Source organism: Symphalangus syndactylus, chromosome 10 (genome assembly GCF_028878055.3).
Source record: "Symphalangus syndactylus isolate Jambi chromosome 10, NHGRI_mSymSyn1-v2.1_pri, whole genome shotgun sequence".
Taxonomy (NCBI): Eukaryota; Metazoa; Chordata; class Mammalia; order Primates; family Hylobatidae; genus Symphalangus; species Symphalangus syndactylus.
In genome coordinates this window covers 38,989,672-39,008,222 of record NC_072432.2, presented here as the reverse complement: position 1 = coordinate 39,008,222, position 18,551 = coordinate 38,989,672, and the positions used below count along the sequence as shown (strand labels likewise).

Below are 18,551 nucleotides of genomic sequence, written 5' to 3'. Positions count from 1 at the left end.
AGGAACACAGGCCAGCTCATACTGTTGACACTCCAGTTGGAGCAACTAGTTCAGCTGTTTCCAGATTTTTGACCTGCAGAAACCGTGAGAGAATAAATGGTGTTCATTTAAGCCAATAATTGTGTGGTAGTTTTTTACTCAGAAATAGAAAACTAACATACATGTGAAGAAATGTTTTATATAATTAACCCCCTTCAACCGTGTTTATTTTTTCAAGTACATTTCACAAATTTGGAGTAAACTTTTATGTGTACTCAAGGGAGATGTTTAGAAAGGGATATCTTTGAAGAGATGCTTCAGAAAGGAGAGAGAATTTGGGGAACCTTTTCCATGATTTGAAGAAGATGGGTGAGTAGAGATGGGAATGTCACTTGGGATAAGATTTTGACTTGTAGGAAGGCATGGAAGAAACTGAAAATATGATGCTACATGCTGGAATTATTTAAAAATGAACAATTCAGTTTCAAATTGAAAAGATTATAGAATAGAAACAAGATCTAGCATAATTTATGAAACATTATGATGTATCATTTAAACATGGTATAATATAATTTATAAAGTCCTATATACCGGATATTGCCTAAAATTATGTTTATTTCTACTCCGGATATGAACATTAAGAAGTTTTAAGTAGAAAATTTAACCAACAGTTATGGCAGTTATGAAAAGTTGACAAAGAGACTGTAAGAACTCCATTATTAATTGGCATCACATATCTTTGTTCCACAAAGATGACTAAGCATTGGTCCTACAACAACTGTACCTCCCATTTTTAGCTCCAGACTTTATAAACAACTGCATTTGAAAATCCTAGAGGAACTTCAAACTCAAGTCCATTTTCCTACTTAACCATTGCTATGACTTGAATGTCTTTCTCCTTCAAAACTCATGTTGAAATTTGGTTGCCATTGTAATAGTATTAAGAGGTGGAACCACTTAAGAAAGAAGTAGGCCAGGAGGCTCTACCATTATGGGTGGGGTTAATTACATTGCAAAAAGATGAATTCAGCCTCTTTTTGCTCTCTCTCTTACCTTCTACAATGTGACGATGTAGCAAGAAGCCTCTCAACATATGTTGGCACCTCCATATTGAATTTCCCAGCGTCCAGAACTGTGAGCTAATAAATTTCTTCATTGTAAATCACCCAGTCTCAGTCTCAGGAATTCTGTTATAGCAGCACAAAACAGAATAAGACAACCATCTTCACCACAAATACCTGATAATGTCTTGAGATTGCAAGTTTGTGAAGAGACCAACAATCCACACCAAGTGGTCAGGCCAACATTTTGGAATTAGCCTCCTCCCTATCCCTTGTCTCTCTCTCTCTCTCTCTTTTTCTGAGACGGAGTTTCGTTCTGTTGCCCAGGCTGGAGTGTGGTGGCATGATCTTGGCTATTTTACTTTATATCTAAGGTTTTTCATAATATGAAACAGAATGTAGATATTGCAACAAGCAGCCTTTTTGGAGACAGCTGTAACTCCTTTACCAGGAATAACCTTTGCATGTCACATTTAGAGATAAAGCTCAAAATGCAAATCTTTTCCCTGAGAGTGGGAAAGCATTAACAAATAGGCACCACAGGTCTTTACATATTCAAAATATTAAACTAATTCTAGGATTGTATACTTGATTTAAGACATGGTAGTTAATAGGAAAGTCCTAGATTGAAAACAATTTTTCAAAATATACATTTGTATATGTGTATATATGTATGTCTATATGTATATCTACTAGGAAAATGTATTGCTTAAGGTGTTTGTGCCATTTCTTAGTTACTAATTTTACATTCTTTGTTCACAGCTTTTGCCACCCCATCTCTACACTTAAAGCCACCATATTACTTTAAATCACTTTATACTCATTTTCAGTTATCATCTAAATAATCATTTATAGCCATAAACTAATACTGTTTAGCCAATGAAGCACTTTCATGAGCAAAAATTACAGATTTTTTGAACATAATTCCAGGAATAGTTCAGTTTTTGCAATTAGTAATTGTACCTTAGTCATATGAAGCACGAAACCAGCTATTATTTAAAAAAATCAATTGTATATTGACCATAAAGAAATAGTATAAAAGTCAGAAAAACACTCCCCTTCACTGTAAGAAAACATGTGACATTTTATTTGAGTTCCTAAGAAATTTCCTGGATTTACAACTCTTGGACCTTCACCACTTGTAAATATGAGTATATCGTTTACCCTCCTGTAGCTTTTACCCTAGGGATTTGGTACATTTTATTAAAAAAAAAAAGGGAAAATGCCGACAGTGAAAATTGAGATAGAGGCAGGAGACTACAAGCACAATAGCCCAGCATGTGTATATTCAGGGCAAGTGAAGGGTCCCCTCCACTGGGATTCCGTGACTAAAGATTATGAAGATACCAAAAATGCAAGAAGTCATAGGAAATAGCTTTTCTCAATGGCAAAGATGACACAAGTAGAATGGTTAAGAAGGAAGGTTTATTGGCTTCAATTCCCCAGCTGATGTTCAACACTTTATTTAGTTCTCATTTGGATTTTAAACATTTGCTTGAAAAATAATTTTACATCAATTTCCATTTCTTTGGAAAGCCCCCACATGTAATTTACTGATAAAATCTCTGACGAGCAGAATTAATGATATTTCCCAGCTGTTGCTCCAGATCATGTAGGGTAGAGGAGGCTGAAGACTGCCACAGGGGAAAATACCTGTATTGCCTCAAAACATCAGAATGGTACGGATACTGCAATAGGAAAGAAGAGACATTGTATTAACATTTAGACAACCCACATGCTTCCATGTGAGAGTCCAAGGAGCATTTGAAATGACTTAGTGGAAATCTGTCTGTTCTCAGCCACTCTAATCCCACCTCCATGCATTTGGGTCAAGTGAAGTCAAAGGAAAGTTCATCTTTTTTGGTTTTCTCTTGTGTTTTCTTCAACTTTAAGCTCACTCACAACATTCTGAGTATGCCTGTCGTTTAGACTTCAATACTACGTTAGCATCTTCAAAAAATTATTCTTGTGTGCCCACGTTCCTGGTATAATAAGGAATATAAAACAACAATGGATAATAACTTGTGATAAGTTTTTGCTATTTGTCACATTCTTCATGCATTTTCTCACCTAAACTTCAACCTCAACATCAACACTAGGAGGTAGATTTTCATATTATTTTGATTTTAGAGATTATAAACACTGAGACTTAGAAAGGTTTGTAACTTGGTCTGGTCGCACATCTAGTATAGAGTTTTGGGATTAAAACTCAAATACAAATTTGCACAAATTATAAGATGATAAATAACTTGCCCGAAAGAACTGATAATTTAACAAAGTTAAGACCATGCTGGAAGTTTAAAAGACCTTTGATACAGATATGTTTAAGGATTCTTAGAAGTAGAGAATAAAGTCGATTTGTATTAATTCTAAGATACTTCATTCTTGTGAAGATTACAAATGGAACATTTACACTAGGGCTAATGCCCTTTCTATAAACCAACTTCTCATGAATAAATATTTTTAGAAAATGATGGTCCTTGTGACTCTTCAATAACACCGCATGTTCTCACTCATAGGTGGGAATTGAACAATGAGAACTCATGGACACAGGAAGGGGAACATCACATTCCGGGGACTGTTGTGGGGTGGGGGGAGGGGGGAGGGACAGCATTAGGAGATATACCTAATGCTAAATGACGAGTTAATGGGTGCAGGAAATCAACATGGCACATGGATACATATGTAACAAACCTGCACATTGTGCACATGTACCCTAAAACCTAAAGTATAATAAATAAATAAATAAATAAATAAATAAATAAATAAAAAAAGAAGAGGAAAAAAGAAAAAAAAAATTTTTTAAATATATGTGTATATGTATATGCATATATAAGAAAAATATATGCACATAATTCAGAGAATACAAGACAGCAGAAAGAAGAAAGTAAAGGTAATCCATAATCTCCCAACCTAGAAATAATCATTCTCAATGTTTTCTTGAATTTCTATCAACTTTTTACTAGGCATATGTACAAGTTTTACTGCTCTTGTTGAAAATTTGAGATATTGTATATAAAATTTATATTCTTTATTATATGAGCCTAAATTATATCATGAGAATTTCCCAATGCTGTCATTTCTTTTTGATGGCTTCATTCATTTCTAATAGATGATTGGAATTTATTAAATCATTTTCTTCATGTTGAAATTTAGAATGTTTCTAATGTTTGATAGTACAGAAACAAGTAAACATGCTGAAACACATATATATGTTTGCATAGTTGATTATTTCTGTAGAATAGATTTCTAGAAATGGAATTGCTGGAACAAAAGATCCAGTTATTTTTTAAGGGTTTCTGATACATATTACCAAATTGCTTTCCCAAAAGGATGTATCAATTACTACTGAAAGCACATGAAATTGCCTAGTCACCTTAGTCTTACCAATATTGAGTGTTACAATTTTTAATCTTATCTTATTGATAGGATTAATTATATTTACATATGCATATTAATGTATGACATTCTCATAAAGTGAATTTAGGCATGCTTAATGACTTCTTATGTTGCTCAACACTGTCTTCTGGTTTTGTTCATCTCTATATTTGCCATCATCTTTTCAATCTTATATGATGATGATGATGATCACGATGATGATGTCAATGATAATAATGATGACAATGATAACTAACCTTTGATGGCTACTGTGTTCCATATATCCATGCACTCTTGAGGGGCAGTGTGGTTTAACAGAAGTGAGATGTTTGCTAACAACAAGATCTACCTTTGAATTCTGGCTCTCCTTCCTACCATCTGATGATTTTGACCAAGTCATGCCTTCTCCGAGTCTCAGTTTTCTCTTCTCTAAGATAGTGAGATTGAGACTGACACTGAGCATTGCCTGGGAATCACATAAGATAACGCAGGTAAGATACTTAGTAGAACAGCTGGTGCTCTCTGGGTGCTAGTTGCTTTCCCTCCTCAAGAATGTTGTTGGTTAAAGTATCTACTATAATAATTTTGTGAGTGCCAAAGAAACACTATTAAAAGTTGAAAATCTCATGAAAATAACAATGGGATAGCAGAAAAATCTCAGACTCTGGAGCTAGAAGGCAGAGGTTAGATATAACTGCCTGTTTCCAGTTGTGCCTCATGTAAATGCAGGTGACAAAATTCATTTTATTAGCTGGTTGTGAGAGTTAAGTGTTAGAGACAGGAAATAGAATTGGCTGAGTTTTCTAAGCTTCAGACAAAAAGTAAGCCAAACATTCACAATAGTGTTTCGTATACTTCTCTTTTATAATAACTTTTATTGATAAACAAATTTTTGTAAACTGCAAAAGAAAAAAAGGAAAAAGAAAAAACTAGTAATATCTACTTAGAAAACAAACTAAATATAGTTTCACATACTCCAATAATGAAAATGTTGAGGACGTCCTGAAAATTATTTAAACATACAGCCACCTAATGTCAGCTTTATATAGGTGGTAGGCACAGGCTTCAATGACACCATGTTATAATTATGGCTGTTTAAAAAGAATTTTTTTTTTTTGGCAAAGGTGATTGTTCTCTTTTAAAGAAGGCTGAGTGGCTCTGATCATTCAGATTTGCTGTAATCAACATAATTTGGCTTCAGCAGAATAGGAAATGCAAAGCAACTGTTTTTTGTTTGTTTGTTTGTTTGTTTGTTTGTTTTTGAGACTGAGTCTCGCTCTGTCGCCCAGGCTGGAGTGCAGTGGCACAATCTCAGCTCACTGCAAGCTCCGCCTCCCGGGTTCACGCCATTCTCCCGCCTCAGCCTCTCCGAGCAGCTGGGACTACAGGCGCCCGCCACCACGCCCAGCTAATTTTTTTTGTATTTTTTTTTAGTAGAGACGGGGTTTCACCGTGGTCTCGATCTCCTGACCTCGTGATCCGCCCGCCTCGGCCTCCCAAAGTGCTGGGATTACAAGCGTGAGCCACCGCGCCCAGCCTGCAAAGCAACTGTTTTTAGCATCTCACAGAAGTTTTAAACTTCTCTTGCAAGCTCTCCATGTAAAGACTGAACTGGTAATGGAAAAACCAAGGCACTCTTAATTTTTCTCATCCTTCCACCTTTTCATTTTCTGCTAGACAATCCCCTATGGTAGAAAAAAAAGCAAAACAGAAAACTAACTAAAACTCTACCTTTTCCCAGAGTGAAGCAGGTCAAATCCTTCATTTATTTTTTCAAAAGGTAAAACATGGGTTATTAATGCATCCAATGAAAACTTCTTAGCCATAAAATCAGCCACAAGTTTTGGGAAACATTCTTTACTCTTAAAGCCTGAAAATAAGACGGTATCATTGTTAGATTCAACTAGGGTAAGTAGGATAATTGAAGAGAAGATTTTCCAAATAAATGAAAGTTTAGAAAAGATGCTGCTTCCAGACTGCAACGACTGAGGTTAATAAGAGACAGAGTACTTCAATAAGCTTTTACAGAGCTCAGACTAAAAAAAAAATCACAGATAAACAAGGGTCCCTGGTTATTCCCTCTCTCACAGAGAAATCATAGTACAGATATTATGCCCAAAGGAACAAATTTAACAGTTTTCTAAATTTGGGTGTAGACATGAAATATCATTGTAGATTTCTGTGTCTTACTAGAAATTCCCATGCCTTACACAGTTACAAGTACGAAAACAGATGGAGATGAATGGTCTTTGTTAATGGTGACATCAGAAATGTCTATTTTGGGACCTTCTGCCTGCATTAGTTCCATATCTAGTTGATTTGGAGACTGTAGATAGAAAAAGAATTTTAATTTATTTTTGATCTGCTTTTCAAAACCTTGCCTTATCACTTGTAAACGGGGAGATGTGCTGAGGTTAATGAGAATGTGGCTCTGAAGCCTAACTACATACCACCAAGAATAGCTCCTTTCCAGGTACGTCCAGTCAGTAGCAGCATAGGGTTCATTGAGAGGTTTTGGGAATCAGGAGGTACCCCTACGATGACACTTGTGCCACATGCCTCATGACAACATAACAGGGAAGCCATCTGGAATAAAGTGAACACTTAGCATCCTTAACGTGGAGTCGCATAGTTCCTATTCATAATGCACAATATCATGTAATAGGCTTAACTGGATTGTGAGTGTGTAGAGGGAAGAGCTTATGTCTTTTGCTCCTTCAGTCCCTTTTTTTTGCATAGGATAGTGCTGTGGATTTAGGAAATGCCCAGAAAATGGTTTTTTAATGAAAGAATAGATGAATAAATTGGAGTGTACTTAATTCTTCCTAATAAAGGAATAAAGTGGTAGACATCATCACAAATATATATTAAGTCCAGTTCCTTATATAAGCATACAATTTCATCACATAATTCTTAGGTGATCTGTGAGTTGGTTAATTCATTTTTCATTGATTTATTAAATAGGTATTTTGAACCCATTACTTTCAACCACATATTTTAATGGGTAACACGATAAATGATTATATCACCAAAATTAGTCTCTTGTCCACTTGATGGTCTCTTTTTTTAACGGATGCCTATTCTACTGTCCATTTCTCAAATGGACATGTTTTAAATATTATTTTTATCTCCCCAAATATATATAGGTTTTACATTAAAATACACTGATTATTTGGGAACCTCACAAGACAGTTCAGAAAGTCTTTTCCAGTCAGCTTTCTGAACATGTTCTGTAGTTAGAAAATGGTTTAGGATTGCCCCAAGATATGTAATGATTAGTTCGTTGATTTTGGATTCTGACCTTTGGGAGACCAGACATCCTCAGAACATGTGGCTGTCAGATATTTGGTATCTTGAGATAAGGTACACTCCAGTTCCACATGAGAAAATGGAGGAAGATATAGAAAAAGAACATTAGGAGAAAAGCTATAGCCCTGGAAAAAGTTGGAATCTCTTGACACTTCATTCATTTGTGGCATTTGTCGCAGGTCAAGGCTGCTGAGAGCATTGATCTCAGGGTGCTGCTCCCCATTACCCACACTGCTAGACCTTCTAGAAAATCTCGGCAATGGAAACATGTTGGTCTCTGGAGACTTTTTCAGTAGGATTCTAGAGAATTCTGGGTAGGTGAAATATAGCTAGAGATGTGTTTCCCATTGCCTTTGATATTTGTAACTGTTTGAAAGCAATACCACGTAATAAGCCAAAGATGATGTAAGCACTGCAAGATTGGAAATAGTATTTCATATCAATAATGCCAACTGAGGCTGGGAGTGGTGGCTCGTTCCTATATTCTCAGCATTTTTGGAGCGAGAGGTAGGAGAATTGCTTGAGCCCAGGAGGTTGAGGCTGTAGTGAGTTATAATCATGCCACTGCACTTCAGCCTAATTGACAGAGTGAGATCCTGTCTCAAATAAAAAGAAAAAAAGACAGCTGACATTTATTGGGAGCTTACCATATGACAGGCTGCACTGTGCTAAGTATATTACATGCATTGTCTCATGTAATCTATAAACAATGCCATGAGTATGTAGCTTTGAAATTTGGGGGGTGATAAAATTCTGTTGACTTTTCAAAGTATTCAGTCCTACTAGTATTGGGCTCTAGTTTTGTGCCAGGTACTGTCCAGTTTATGTGATAAAACATAGTGATGCATTTGAGCTTCACTTTCCTTAGGGCATATTTTTGTTAATAAAACAATAGTTGGCCTAAAATTGCTCATTTCTTTTGGCCAAATACTAATATGTTAAAAAAATTGGAGTTTATTAAGAACATATGCAAAATTATTAAATCATTTTTGTTAAGAATGTGGGAGAAAAATAAAACATTACAATTTGGGAACAGAATTTGTATTATTTATGTGTACTTGAACTTATAGTTTTTAACTAAAAATTAACAAAGCAATCTATAATCGCTCAGTTAAGAAAAACAAGCCCTTTGCTTTTCCTCTAGAGGAAATATGACTTGAGACACGTTTACATAGTTGATAGAATAAAAGATTTCTCATAACAAATTAAACAAGCCAGGTAACAAACAGATGATGGGAAATTTCCATTCATCATTAAAAATATCCTTTATACAGAAAACATATATTCTGCAGCCTAAGTGCATCCTCCAAGTTGCAGAGGCAGAAATCTCAGGGCATGTCATGGAACATACCATGGTGTCAAGCCGACCAATGACTTCAAATGAAAAATCCACACCTCCATCAGTCATTTCCTTTAGCACCTCCTGGATGGGTTTCTTGTAGTCTTGAGGGTTGATGCATTCAGTGGCACCCAACTCTTTGGCCTTTGCAAATTTGTCCTTGTTGATGTCCACCACAATGATTCTGGCCGCTCCAGCTGCTTTACAACCCATAACAACAGATAGGCCGACCCCTCCCAGGCCAAACACAGCACAGGTAGAGCCTGGGGTGACCTGTGTTTTCAGAAAATGCAAAAATGGATTAAGCAATGGTTTTTTGAAAGTGCCTAAGCTTTATAAAGTGCCATACCTAGAGTTTATCAAGAGCTGCTCAAACTCTTCTGTTCAATCTGTTATCAAAACCTCTTTTGGCTTCAGTTGCTTTATTTTTAAATTCAGGGAGTTGAACTAGTTGAGTGGTTCTCAGACTGCTGCATATTGGATTCATCTGGGCAGGTTTAAAAATATCCCAAAGTCCAGGTCACAGCCCATGCCAATTAAATAAGAAGCTCTGCAGGTGGAACTCAGTCCCCAGGTGACTCCAATGGGAAGGTCAGGCTGGGAACCAGGGGACTGGATGATCTCTGAGATCCAGATGGCAGTGATTACAATCTTGAAGGGACTCTCGATTGCTGAAATCCCTTGATAGCCAGCTTCAGTATCTCATACATACACAAAGGCAATATTTGGAAAACAAAATAAGTGGAAAAGGCTACTCCAGGAGACTGAAAACTATTCCACTTAAACTCTCAGTAATGAACTCCTTGGTTCATTTATGTTCAGTAGTCGTGACCAGTATATCCCTGCTTTAAAAAATACACTAGTGAATAATACAGTAATGAAACATTAATTTCATTATATTTTAATAATATTTTAATAATAAAATCTATTGTTATAAGTATCCTCATCTTCTGTTCTTGGGTAGGCTCACTTAGATCACCTGTTAAAATAGATGAGGCAATTGAACAAGGGACAAAGAGCTAAAGTCATAGAAATTTGGAAAAGATGCCTTCTGAATTTTTTTAGTTGGCCAGGGGATATTTATTAAACCTAGTCTTCCATAGTCCACCTTCATTTTGGGTAACATGCTCTTCCTGTTCCAAATAATCTCATTCTTATATTCCCTTAAGGGTGTCTATTCATTCATTCATTCACAAAGTGGTATGCAATACTATGGGGGACAACACCATTTTCTAACTTACTTAGAAAAATACAAGGCTTGTGACTGTTATTTAAAAGTGCTAATAATTATCTATCGTGATCTAAGATTCAGCAGGAGATTTGTAAAAGATATTTTAGTCTCAGCTCCCATATTAACCAGCAGTGAGACTTTGGGCAAATATCTTTATATCTCTGGACCTCAGTTTCATAAAATAAAGAATACTACTAGATTTTCAGCCTACTCAGATGAGGAGTCTTTAAAGAATTTCTGCTTGAAATTTACCACTTCTGAATATATGTGTGTGTTCATGCCAGGGGAGTTAGTTTTAGCAGCGAAATGTCATAATGAGTGAATTACGCATCACTGAAGCGTCACTACTTTCCGTCTAAGAATCCACAGAGTGGGTGAGCCTTGGTTTGGAAGTGCATCAGGTAAGGTTTTGGACTCTACTGTTGATCCTAATTCTGGGAGTAGAGGATCCACAGACTAGCTGCTCCTCAAGGGCAAACGCTTCATTTCATTTACTTTTGCTCTACATAGCAGAACCTGTGGTGCCTGAGGCATGTGTTGGTGCTCTCTAATTGTGGAATTAATTACTAAATGAGTTCTCAGGCCTAATATTTCATGATCTCATAAAGAGCAAATACAGAAGAGCAATTATTGAAAATGACATCTTTACATTTTCTAAACTCTCAACAACTTTTTAATCTGATAAACACGTGAAATTTCTAGCATGTGCTCTCAATTCTTTCTGGACTGTGTTTCTATTCTTAGTCGACATTCAAAATCTACAAAAATAATCTTCGATTCTTGTGAGAAATTGCTTCCCTTTGGGTTCCTGACAGTCTGCGTGTAACTGTTCTTATCACCCATTGTCATTCTCACCTTGGCAACATTGACTGCAGACCCATAACCAGTTGAAAATCCACAGCCAATAAGGCAGACTTTCTCCATGGGTGAGGCTGCATCAATTTTGGCTACTGCATTTTCATCCACCACTGTGTACTGTGAGAAGGTGCTGATGCCGAGGAAGTGGTGGATGGGCTTCCCCTTGCAGGTGAACCTGCTGGTGCCATCCTGCAGGGTCCCCTGAGGATTGCTCACACTGGGCAGTGTAATACAGAGACACACAAAGGCATGAGACAGGAGCATAACTAATGTGCAAACTCAATGTCTGCGCAGGGAGAGCATCAGAAACCTACTCATTTTTCAAGCAGTAGTTGCTTTCCGGGTTTTTACAAATTCTGCATTTTCCACACTGAGGAATAGCGAGTGGGATGACTTTATCACCTGGAGAGGGATAAAACAAATTCTTTTACAATTTCTATCCAGGCATTAATAGAGCAAAAACATAAAACTCACATGTCTTTAAAACATTAGAAACATGTGTCTTTAAAAGTCTCCAAGAAATACAGTCCAATCACAACTATGTCATTTGTCATTGCCTGCCACAGCCTTGTTTCCAGTTTGGGCTTATAAGTGCCCGAAGATTCCTAAAGAGGAAATGCAAATATGGGAAACAACATGGATTAGAAAAATTGCTTCCACTGTATTAATAGTTACTTTTATGTAGTGTACCAATTTCTCCTGGAGGCTTTACAAACATTTAATTTAATCCTTAACTATTTAAATCTTACTATAAGTATAAATATAAATTTTAGTTGAAAGTAGCGTATAATAGTTCCACTAGATGTTGGTAAGACCTGTTTTTTGTTATAGTTTGATATACAATAAAAATGAGAATTTTGAACTAATTCTTTTCAAAGTGACTAGGTTTAGCTTTATTAAGAAATGAATGCTTTTAAAATGATCTTAGTTCTTTTTTTGAGGAAAACTGTCAAAAATGGGACAAAGAACAATTCCAGAAGTTCCTCTGGAAATTTCAATCCTCCACAATAAGTTAGGCACTTTTAGGATAAGAACTGACTTTGAAATGTTTTTAGCTGATAATTTGTGAATTATCTACTTTTCCTGTTGTAGTGGAGGGAGCATGGGTAAAAAGTAAGGGTGTCATTTTGTTATTAACTTATTACTAATTAGTTATTATTAGTATTATTTAGTAGTTTAGTAGTTATTAGTTATTATTTAGTAGTTATTAATTTATTACTACTAAATAAATTAGTAGGAGCTGAAACCCAAATTGGACAGTTCATTTTATTTTTCTGTTCACAGTTCAAATAAGTATTTGGTAAAGTGGCAGGTCCAACCTAGTGCCTAAAGTGATTTTTTTAGACTGTAATTCCAGCACTTTGGGAGGCCGAGGCAGGCGGATCATGAGGTCAGGAGATTGAGACCATCCTGGCTAATATGGTGAAACCCCGTCTCTACTAAAAATAGAAAAAATTAGCTGGGTGTGGTGGTGGGCACCTGTGGTCCCAGATACTCGGGAGGCTGAGGCAGGAGAATGGCATGAACCCGGGAGGTGGAGATTGCAGTGAGCTGAGATTGTGCCACTGCACTCCAGCCTGGATGACAGAGCGAGACTCCGTCTCAAAAAAAAAAAAAAGTGATTTTTTAGAATTAAACATAATTTTTATTTTTAATTACCTATGCTGTCTGTTCCACAAGACCAAGAAAAATGGTTGGCCCATAACATTTTATAGGTAAAATTTATGTGAAAATGATGGTATGGAAGTGTCCTAGTTTTTCTCCCTTTATAATTAGTAATCCCTAACCAGTCACATCTAAGCATGGCTGAAGGTAATAAGGCAAACATTGTTGATGATGGATGGCTCCTTTTGTGCTTCTTTCATTTCCTTTTACCTAGTCTGTTTCATTGATTCCATGCTCAGGAAGAGAGACCATGTTGGAAGAGGAAATTGGTGAAGGGGCTGCATAGGTCACCTAAGAAAAGGTCATGTTTATTCAGCCGTTGCCATGTAGCCTCCATTTTGTCAACTCAGCACAGAACAGTTTCCATACTTACTTTTTTTCCCTCCTCCCATTTCTAGTTGTCTGGGCCCTGACAGAAGACCGTGTTCACCAACACTAACACGGAAGTTACTGGATTATGAATGCCACGCTGGTAGGCACTGTGTCCCTTGTGATCCTCACATATCTCCAGGCTCCAACCTGGTGCCTGGCATCTAGCAGATGCTCAGTACATGATTGTTGAAGGGTAGAATACATGTGTGCCTAAAGACATACATGCTTGAGTCAGGCAGGAAGAGAGGGAAAGAGGAAACCCCTGAAGTCCTGGCTGTGTGGTGATCTTGTTCAAGCCCTTTCGTCCCTCATTGCCTCTGTTTCCTCATCCAGGCTGGGAAATCTTAGGATGGTGAACCAGCATGTTCCCTAAGTGTGAATCCTGTACCTGGTTTGACTGTAGTCACCCCTTCTCCAACACTCTCCACGATGCCGGCTGCCTCATGGCCTAAAATCACAGGAAGTGGGGTCACCATGGTACCACTAACCACGTGGTCATCTGTGCCACAGATTCCTACAGCCACCATCTACAGAGTGAAGAGAAGATGTTTAGAAAAGATTATGAGTCTCAAGTGAATTTAAAAATCCCAGTTTCCTGAAATTCGGCTTCCAAAATGTTTTCGAGGGCTTTGCTAATAATCCCTACTATCCCAAATATGAAAGATTCAGTTTATCCTCAAGGTTAACCAAGCTGAAACCCTCCTCTACCTTCCATTCTTGAAGTAAACAATTTAGAATAATCTGTGAAGTAACTGATCCTGAAATAGTTAAGTCTTAAATAATATACAAGAATGCATGCTTTTAAAAAATAGAAGTAGAAATTGCAAATTAATACATAAAAATATATAATGCTAATTGATTTTGAAGTCTTGATATATATCCCTTTGAAATTTTTTTTCTGTACAAACACATAAATTCTTTTGTATTTTACTGGAATTACACTGTATGCACTTTTTTAAAATTTAAAAATTTATACTTTTCTTTGACAACAAGTATATTCTATTTTCTGGATGATCATATAAAAATGACTCGGGATTTTTGGTTGTTTCCGTTTTTTAACTTTTCTGAGTTTTTAAAACTTAAATACAAATGGAAAGATGTATTTCACCTTAATACGAACTTCATGGGCCTTAGGAGGGGCAACCTCCACCTCCTCAATGGAAAAGGGTTTCTTTAACTCCCATAGCACAGCTGCTTTGCATTTGATTACCTAGAAAAGCAAACAGAGAGACGATACCAGCGTTTTCCCACGCTTGCAGTCAGATATTGTGTCATTTCATCTTTGTACATGCAACATCTAGTCCCATGTTTGGTACCTAACAAGTGCTCTATAGAAATGATCACCTCTGATTTATAAAGAGAAAAAAATATATTTTAAAAAAGGAGTAACATAAGGAAAGATAAACAGTTAACTATAATAACACACTGAGATAAAATGGAATATATTCATTAAAGCCATCCTTATGTTGTTGTTGTTGTTGTTGTTTTTCTCCAAAGTTGTTTAATCTTGACATTTCCTAATGCTGTGCTGAAAACATCTCTTCACCCACAATTATTGGCTGGTACATCAAATTCTAAGTCACCTTCATTTTGCTAACAGAGTCAGTGTCTGTTCACATAAAATATACTGCTTTCTTTCTCAATTTTCTGCTTAGGCCAAAAGGATCTGACTTTATAAGGATATATTTATCTTCCTGCCTGGGGTAACATCTCTTTCTCTCTCTTTTTCCTATTCTCCTCTTTTAATTTTCTCTGTCCACCACTTCTGTGTGTTACTTTTTCCAACACTCGTTTGCAACTTAGCTTTGAGAGCCTGTACTGTTATCTGGTCTATGTGTAGAGACTCCTTCCAGCTTTGATTTTAGCCCAAAATTACAAAGGTTAGAGTTGGTTGTGTGTCTGTGTGTGTGTGTGTGTGTGTATACATTCAGACCTACACATACATATTTCAAAATTAGAGACACTGTGTGTTTGAATTTCTAGTTAGAAGATCTTATCCATAGATGTCCTTAAAAATAAAAGATGAACACATAATTTCCAGTGCTTGGCAGTGAACTGTAATATCTGTCTTCATTGTGGTTAAGCATGTACAATTCACAGAACTCTTCCCAGAGAGAATCAACAAAATTGCAATTATGATAAAAATTCAATTGAAATTTATTCTTCTGACAATTCATTGTCATTATTTATTTGTCAAATTATTCAACTTTGCAGGATGTTCAACATGATCAATGCCAAAATAAATATCAGAATACTTGGAAGTAAAGTACTAATAGTAGGAGCTCCTGATTATCAGGTGCCTATGATGTGACAGGCACATTGTGGCCTGTGCTCGGTCAGTTATTTGCATTATATTTATTTATAAAATTTATTTTTAATTTCAATAGTTTTTGGGGTGCAGGTATTTTCTGGTTACCTGGGTAAGTTCTTTAGTGGTGATTTCTGAGATTTTGGTGCACCTTTCACTCAAGCAGTGTACATTGCACCCAATATGTGTCTTTTATCCCTCACCTCTCCTTTCAACCTTCCACCTCGAGTTCCCAACGTTCATGATATCATTCTTATGCCTTTGCATCTTCATAGCTTAACTCCCTCTTATAAATGAGAACATATGATGTTTAGTTTTCCATTTCTGAATTAATTAGAATAATGGTCTCCAGCTCCATCCAAGTTGCTGCAAAGGCCATTATTTTATTTTATTCTGTTTAATGGCTGAGTGGTATTCCATGGTATACACCATATTTTCTTTATCTACTCATTTGTTGATGGGCATTTAGGTTGGTTCTGTATTTTTATAATTGCAAATGGTGCTGCTATAAACAACATGCATTATTTTAAAATCTCGTAGGGATGGTACCAGGACAGTACTATTGAATTATTGGCTTTATTTTACAGATGAAATAATTGAGGATCCGTTGACTCAGTGATTAACTAATTTCTCTAAAGTCTCAAAGCTGGCTTTCCAGAGAATAAAGATGAATCTAGCCTTATGTTTTCACTACTCGGTGGCAGTAAAAAGTTAGCAAAAAGTTAAATAGCAACAATAATAATAGTGGCTAATATTTATTGACATTTCTAGATACCAAATATGATTTTAAGTTCTTTATAGTATTAATTTATTGAATTATCACAACACAGCTACTTTATGAAATAGATGTTAGTATTGTCACCATTTAGCATTTGAGGAAAATATAATGCAGGATGGATAAACATAAATGAAATGCTGACAACAAGCTAAGTTATTGATGTTGTGCCCAAGAGGGGAGGAATAATTGTCTCTTTCATCAGTTATTATTTTCATTAATATGATTGGTTTATACTTTTGCTCTAGGAACTCATTATTTCTTTTAAGTTGAGTTTGGCAAATTTAATTTTTTTGCTAATTGTTTTCTAGTGGAATGTACATATTAATCAGTAATGAATGAAAGTAAAGTGAGGTGGAATAAGAACAGTAACAATGGGCCACTCACGTGATTTCCAGCCAGTCTTATTGATATGAACCTGTTTTGTCACAGAGTGTATAGAGAAGCCTGAGAGCCTTTAAATTGAGTTATCATAGTGAGATATTTTACTGTGTAATACACTCCTAACACAAAAAAGGACTTGAAATAGTTGCACAAATTCTTGTAATTAGGCAATTAAAATATCAATTGATTATATTGTATTACCACATGCATTTTTGTGCACCTATAAACACATTGAACAATTAAGAGATTTATGGAAGGCAAAACCAAATATCTGTGTTCCTAGTGCTAATAAGTGATTCAAATTGTATTATTAATTTTCTGTAAAGCCATATTGACTTTTATATGGGGAAGATACTGTTCCATAGGATTACTCTGGAAATTGCCTGAATTGTGTCCTACTAGACCCTTTTAAATCAGAATTTCAATGTTGATGTTGTCTTGCTTAACCTTGATGATTCTAATGCTGTGAGACCAATGAGCATTTTGTAAAGTATTTTATGTCAAGGTTAAAAGGGTATTTCAAAGTCTTCTAAATCAAATCATCTCATAAAACTTTCATCAGACTTAACTTTCTTGTGTTCACAAAAAGATAAATACAAATAATAATACATTTGAATTATGGTACCTTAATATAAAGAAAACTTCTTAATGAAAGACATTTCTAACTTTGGCTTTACAAATTAATCATGATTAGCTTGGAATAAACTATCACTTTACTGCAAATGTCTTTAATGTAGGAAATAAACACTTAATAGATACAGATTCTATACAATTCTTTTTGAAGGTATTTAGGAATAGCTTATTTCCACTGTAGTTCAGTATACATTACATATTGTAGCATATATTGCATATCATATTTCAGTGTATCATTTCTAATTTAGATATGAATTTTAAATTATTCATCAAATACTGTATTACTTTCTTTGTTATATTGAAGAGAATATATCACCAACAGTAATATATTTTTTGCTTACTTTTCCTTCTGTGCTCATGTTGATTCTGCCTTCTCTGCAGACCAGGAGACAGGTGAGTCCTTGTGGATTTCTTCCCTGCTCAAGTGCATATAGCAGGTGTATTGCACAGGTATTTATTTATTTTTTTGCTTGAATAGCACCCAATTCCAGTTCCACATGTGATCTAGGTCTTTAAGCCACACCCATTAGATTGTTCTCAGACTGTCAAATCATAAAGAAGAGGGCAATGAACCAGCAATCAATACATTGATTTTTCCAATTTCAGATAAGATTTTGTTTTCATTAGGTTAAATATTAAGTTAAAGCAATAAAGCTTAATCACTTTCTCTTCTCCTCACTTTGTCACTTCTCTTCTCCTCCTCGTCTGTCAATTTTCTTGTTTCTCCTCTCTTAGTACCACAGTGGTCATTCAAAGTTCTGTTTTCCCTTTGTCTGCATTAAGCTCCAGCTCTGAATCCAAATGGTGCAGTTAGGAAGGAGGAGGGGCAAAGCAGCAGGGCAAATAAAGATGAGAACCAGGAGCCAGAGGAATGTGTTTGACTCAGGACTCCCCTTCTCTTCATAGAGAATCAGATACTCAATCACAGTAAAGGTGCTCACTCTGCTAAGCATTTTTGCTCCACCTCAAACCAATCAGCATTGACTGAGCCCCTCTGTGTGTCAGGCACTAAGCTAGGTCCAGTGGATGGCAGTGATGAATAAGACATTACCTCTATCTGTGCCAGAGGCAGTATGGGGCAATGGTGATGGCATGCCTTTTGGGACCTGGCAGACCCTATTCCTTACTAGCTCTGTGTACTGGCACTTATTATTTCACTTTTTTTTGCCTTAGTTTGTTTACTTGTAAGATGAAGAAGAATAATACCACCATTTCAAATGACTGTTTAGTGAATATAGCACCATTTTAAAGGACTGTTT

The 18,551-nt window shown here is 36.0% G+C and overlaps 1 protein-coding gene and 1 long non-coding RNA gene across 3 annotated transcripts; one reads left to right on the top strand and one right to left on the bottom strand.

Moving 5' to 3' along the window:
• The first annotated feature begins 215 nt into the window (after positions 1 to 215).
• On the top strand, positions 216 to 17,686 carry LOC129492095 (uncharacterized). Of its 2 annotated transcripts, XR_010113826.1 has the most exons (3): positions 222 to 348; positions 4,853 to 4,909; positions 17,674 to 17,686. It is a non-coding gene; the product is annotated as an uncharacterized lncRNA (long non-coding RNA). The 2 variants fall into 2 exon arrangements; XR_008660726.1 differs by lacking the exons at positions 4,853 to 4,909; positions 17,674 to 17,686 and adding an exon at positions 1,055 to 1,144 and having other exon boundaries at positions 216 to 348.
• On the bottom strand, positions 2,488 to 17,777 carry LOC129492085 (alcohol dehydrogenase 1A). Its single transcript, XM_055296935.2, has 9 exons — positions 17,634 to 17,777; positions 14,301 to 14,402; positions 13,581 to 13,719; positions 11,470 to 11,557; positions 11,153 to 11,372; positions 9,079 to 9,339; positions 6,869 to 7,004; positions 6,150 to 6,288; positions 2,488 to 2,728 (listed from the first exon to the last, which is right to left on the bottom strand). Exons 1-9 carry the CDS (start codon positions 17,649 to 17,651, stop codon positions 2,704 to 2,706), a joined length of 1,128 nt encoding a protein of 375 aa, XP_055152910.1. The 5' UTR covers positions 17,652 to 17,777; the 3' UTR covers positions 2,488 to 2,703.
• Positions 17,778 to 18,551: the final 774 nt, after the last annotated feature.

Coding starts and splice junctions, on each gene's coding strand:
- LOC129492085 (XM_055296935.2), bottom strand. Junction 9,340..11,152: donor CTGCAGTCAATGTTGCCAAG/GTGAGAATGACA, acceptor CTGAAAACACAG/GTCACCCCAGGCTCTACCTG. Junction 2,729..6,149: donor CTGCTTCACTCTGGGAAAAG/GTAGAGTTTTAG, acceptor TTCCTATTGCAG/TATCCGTACCATTCTGATGT.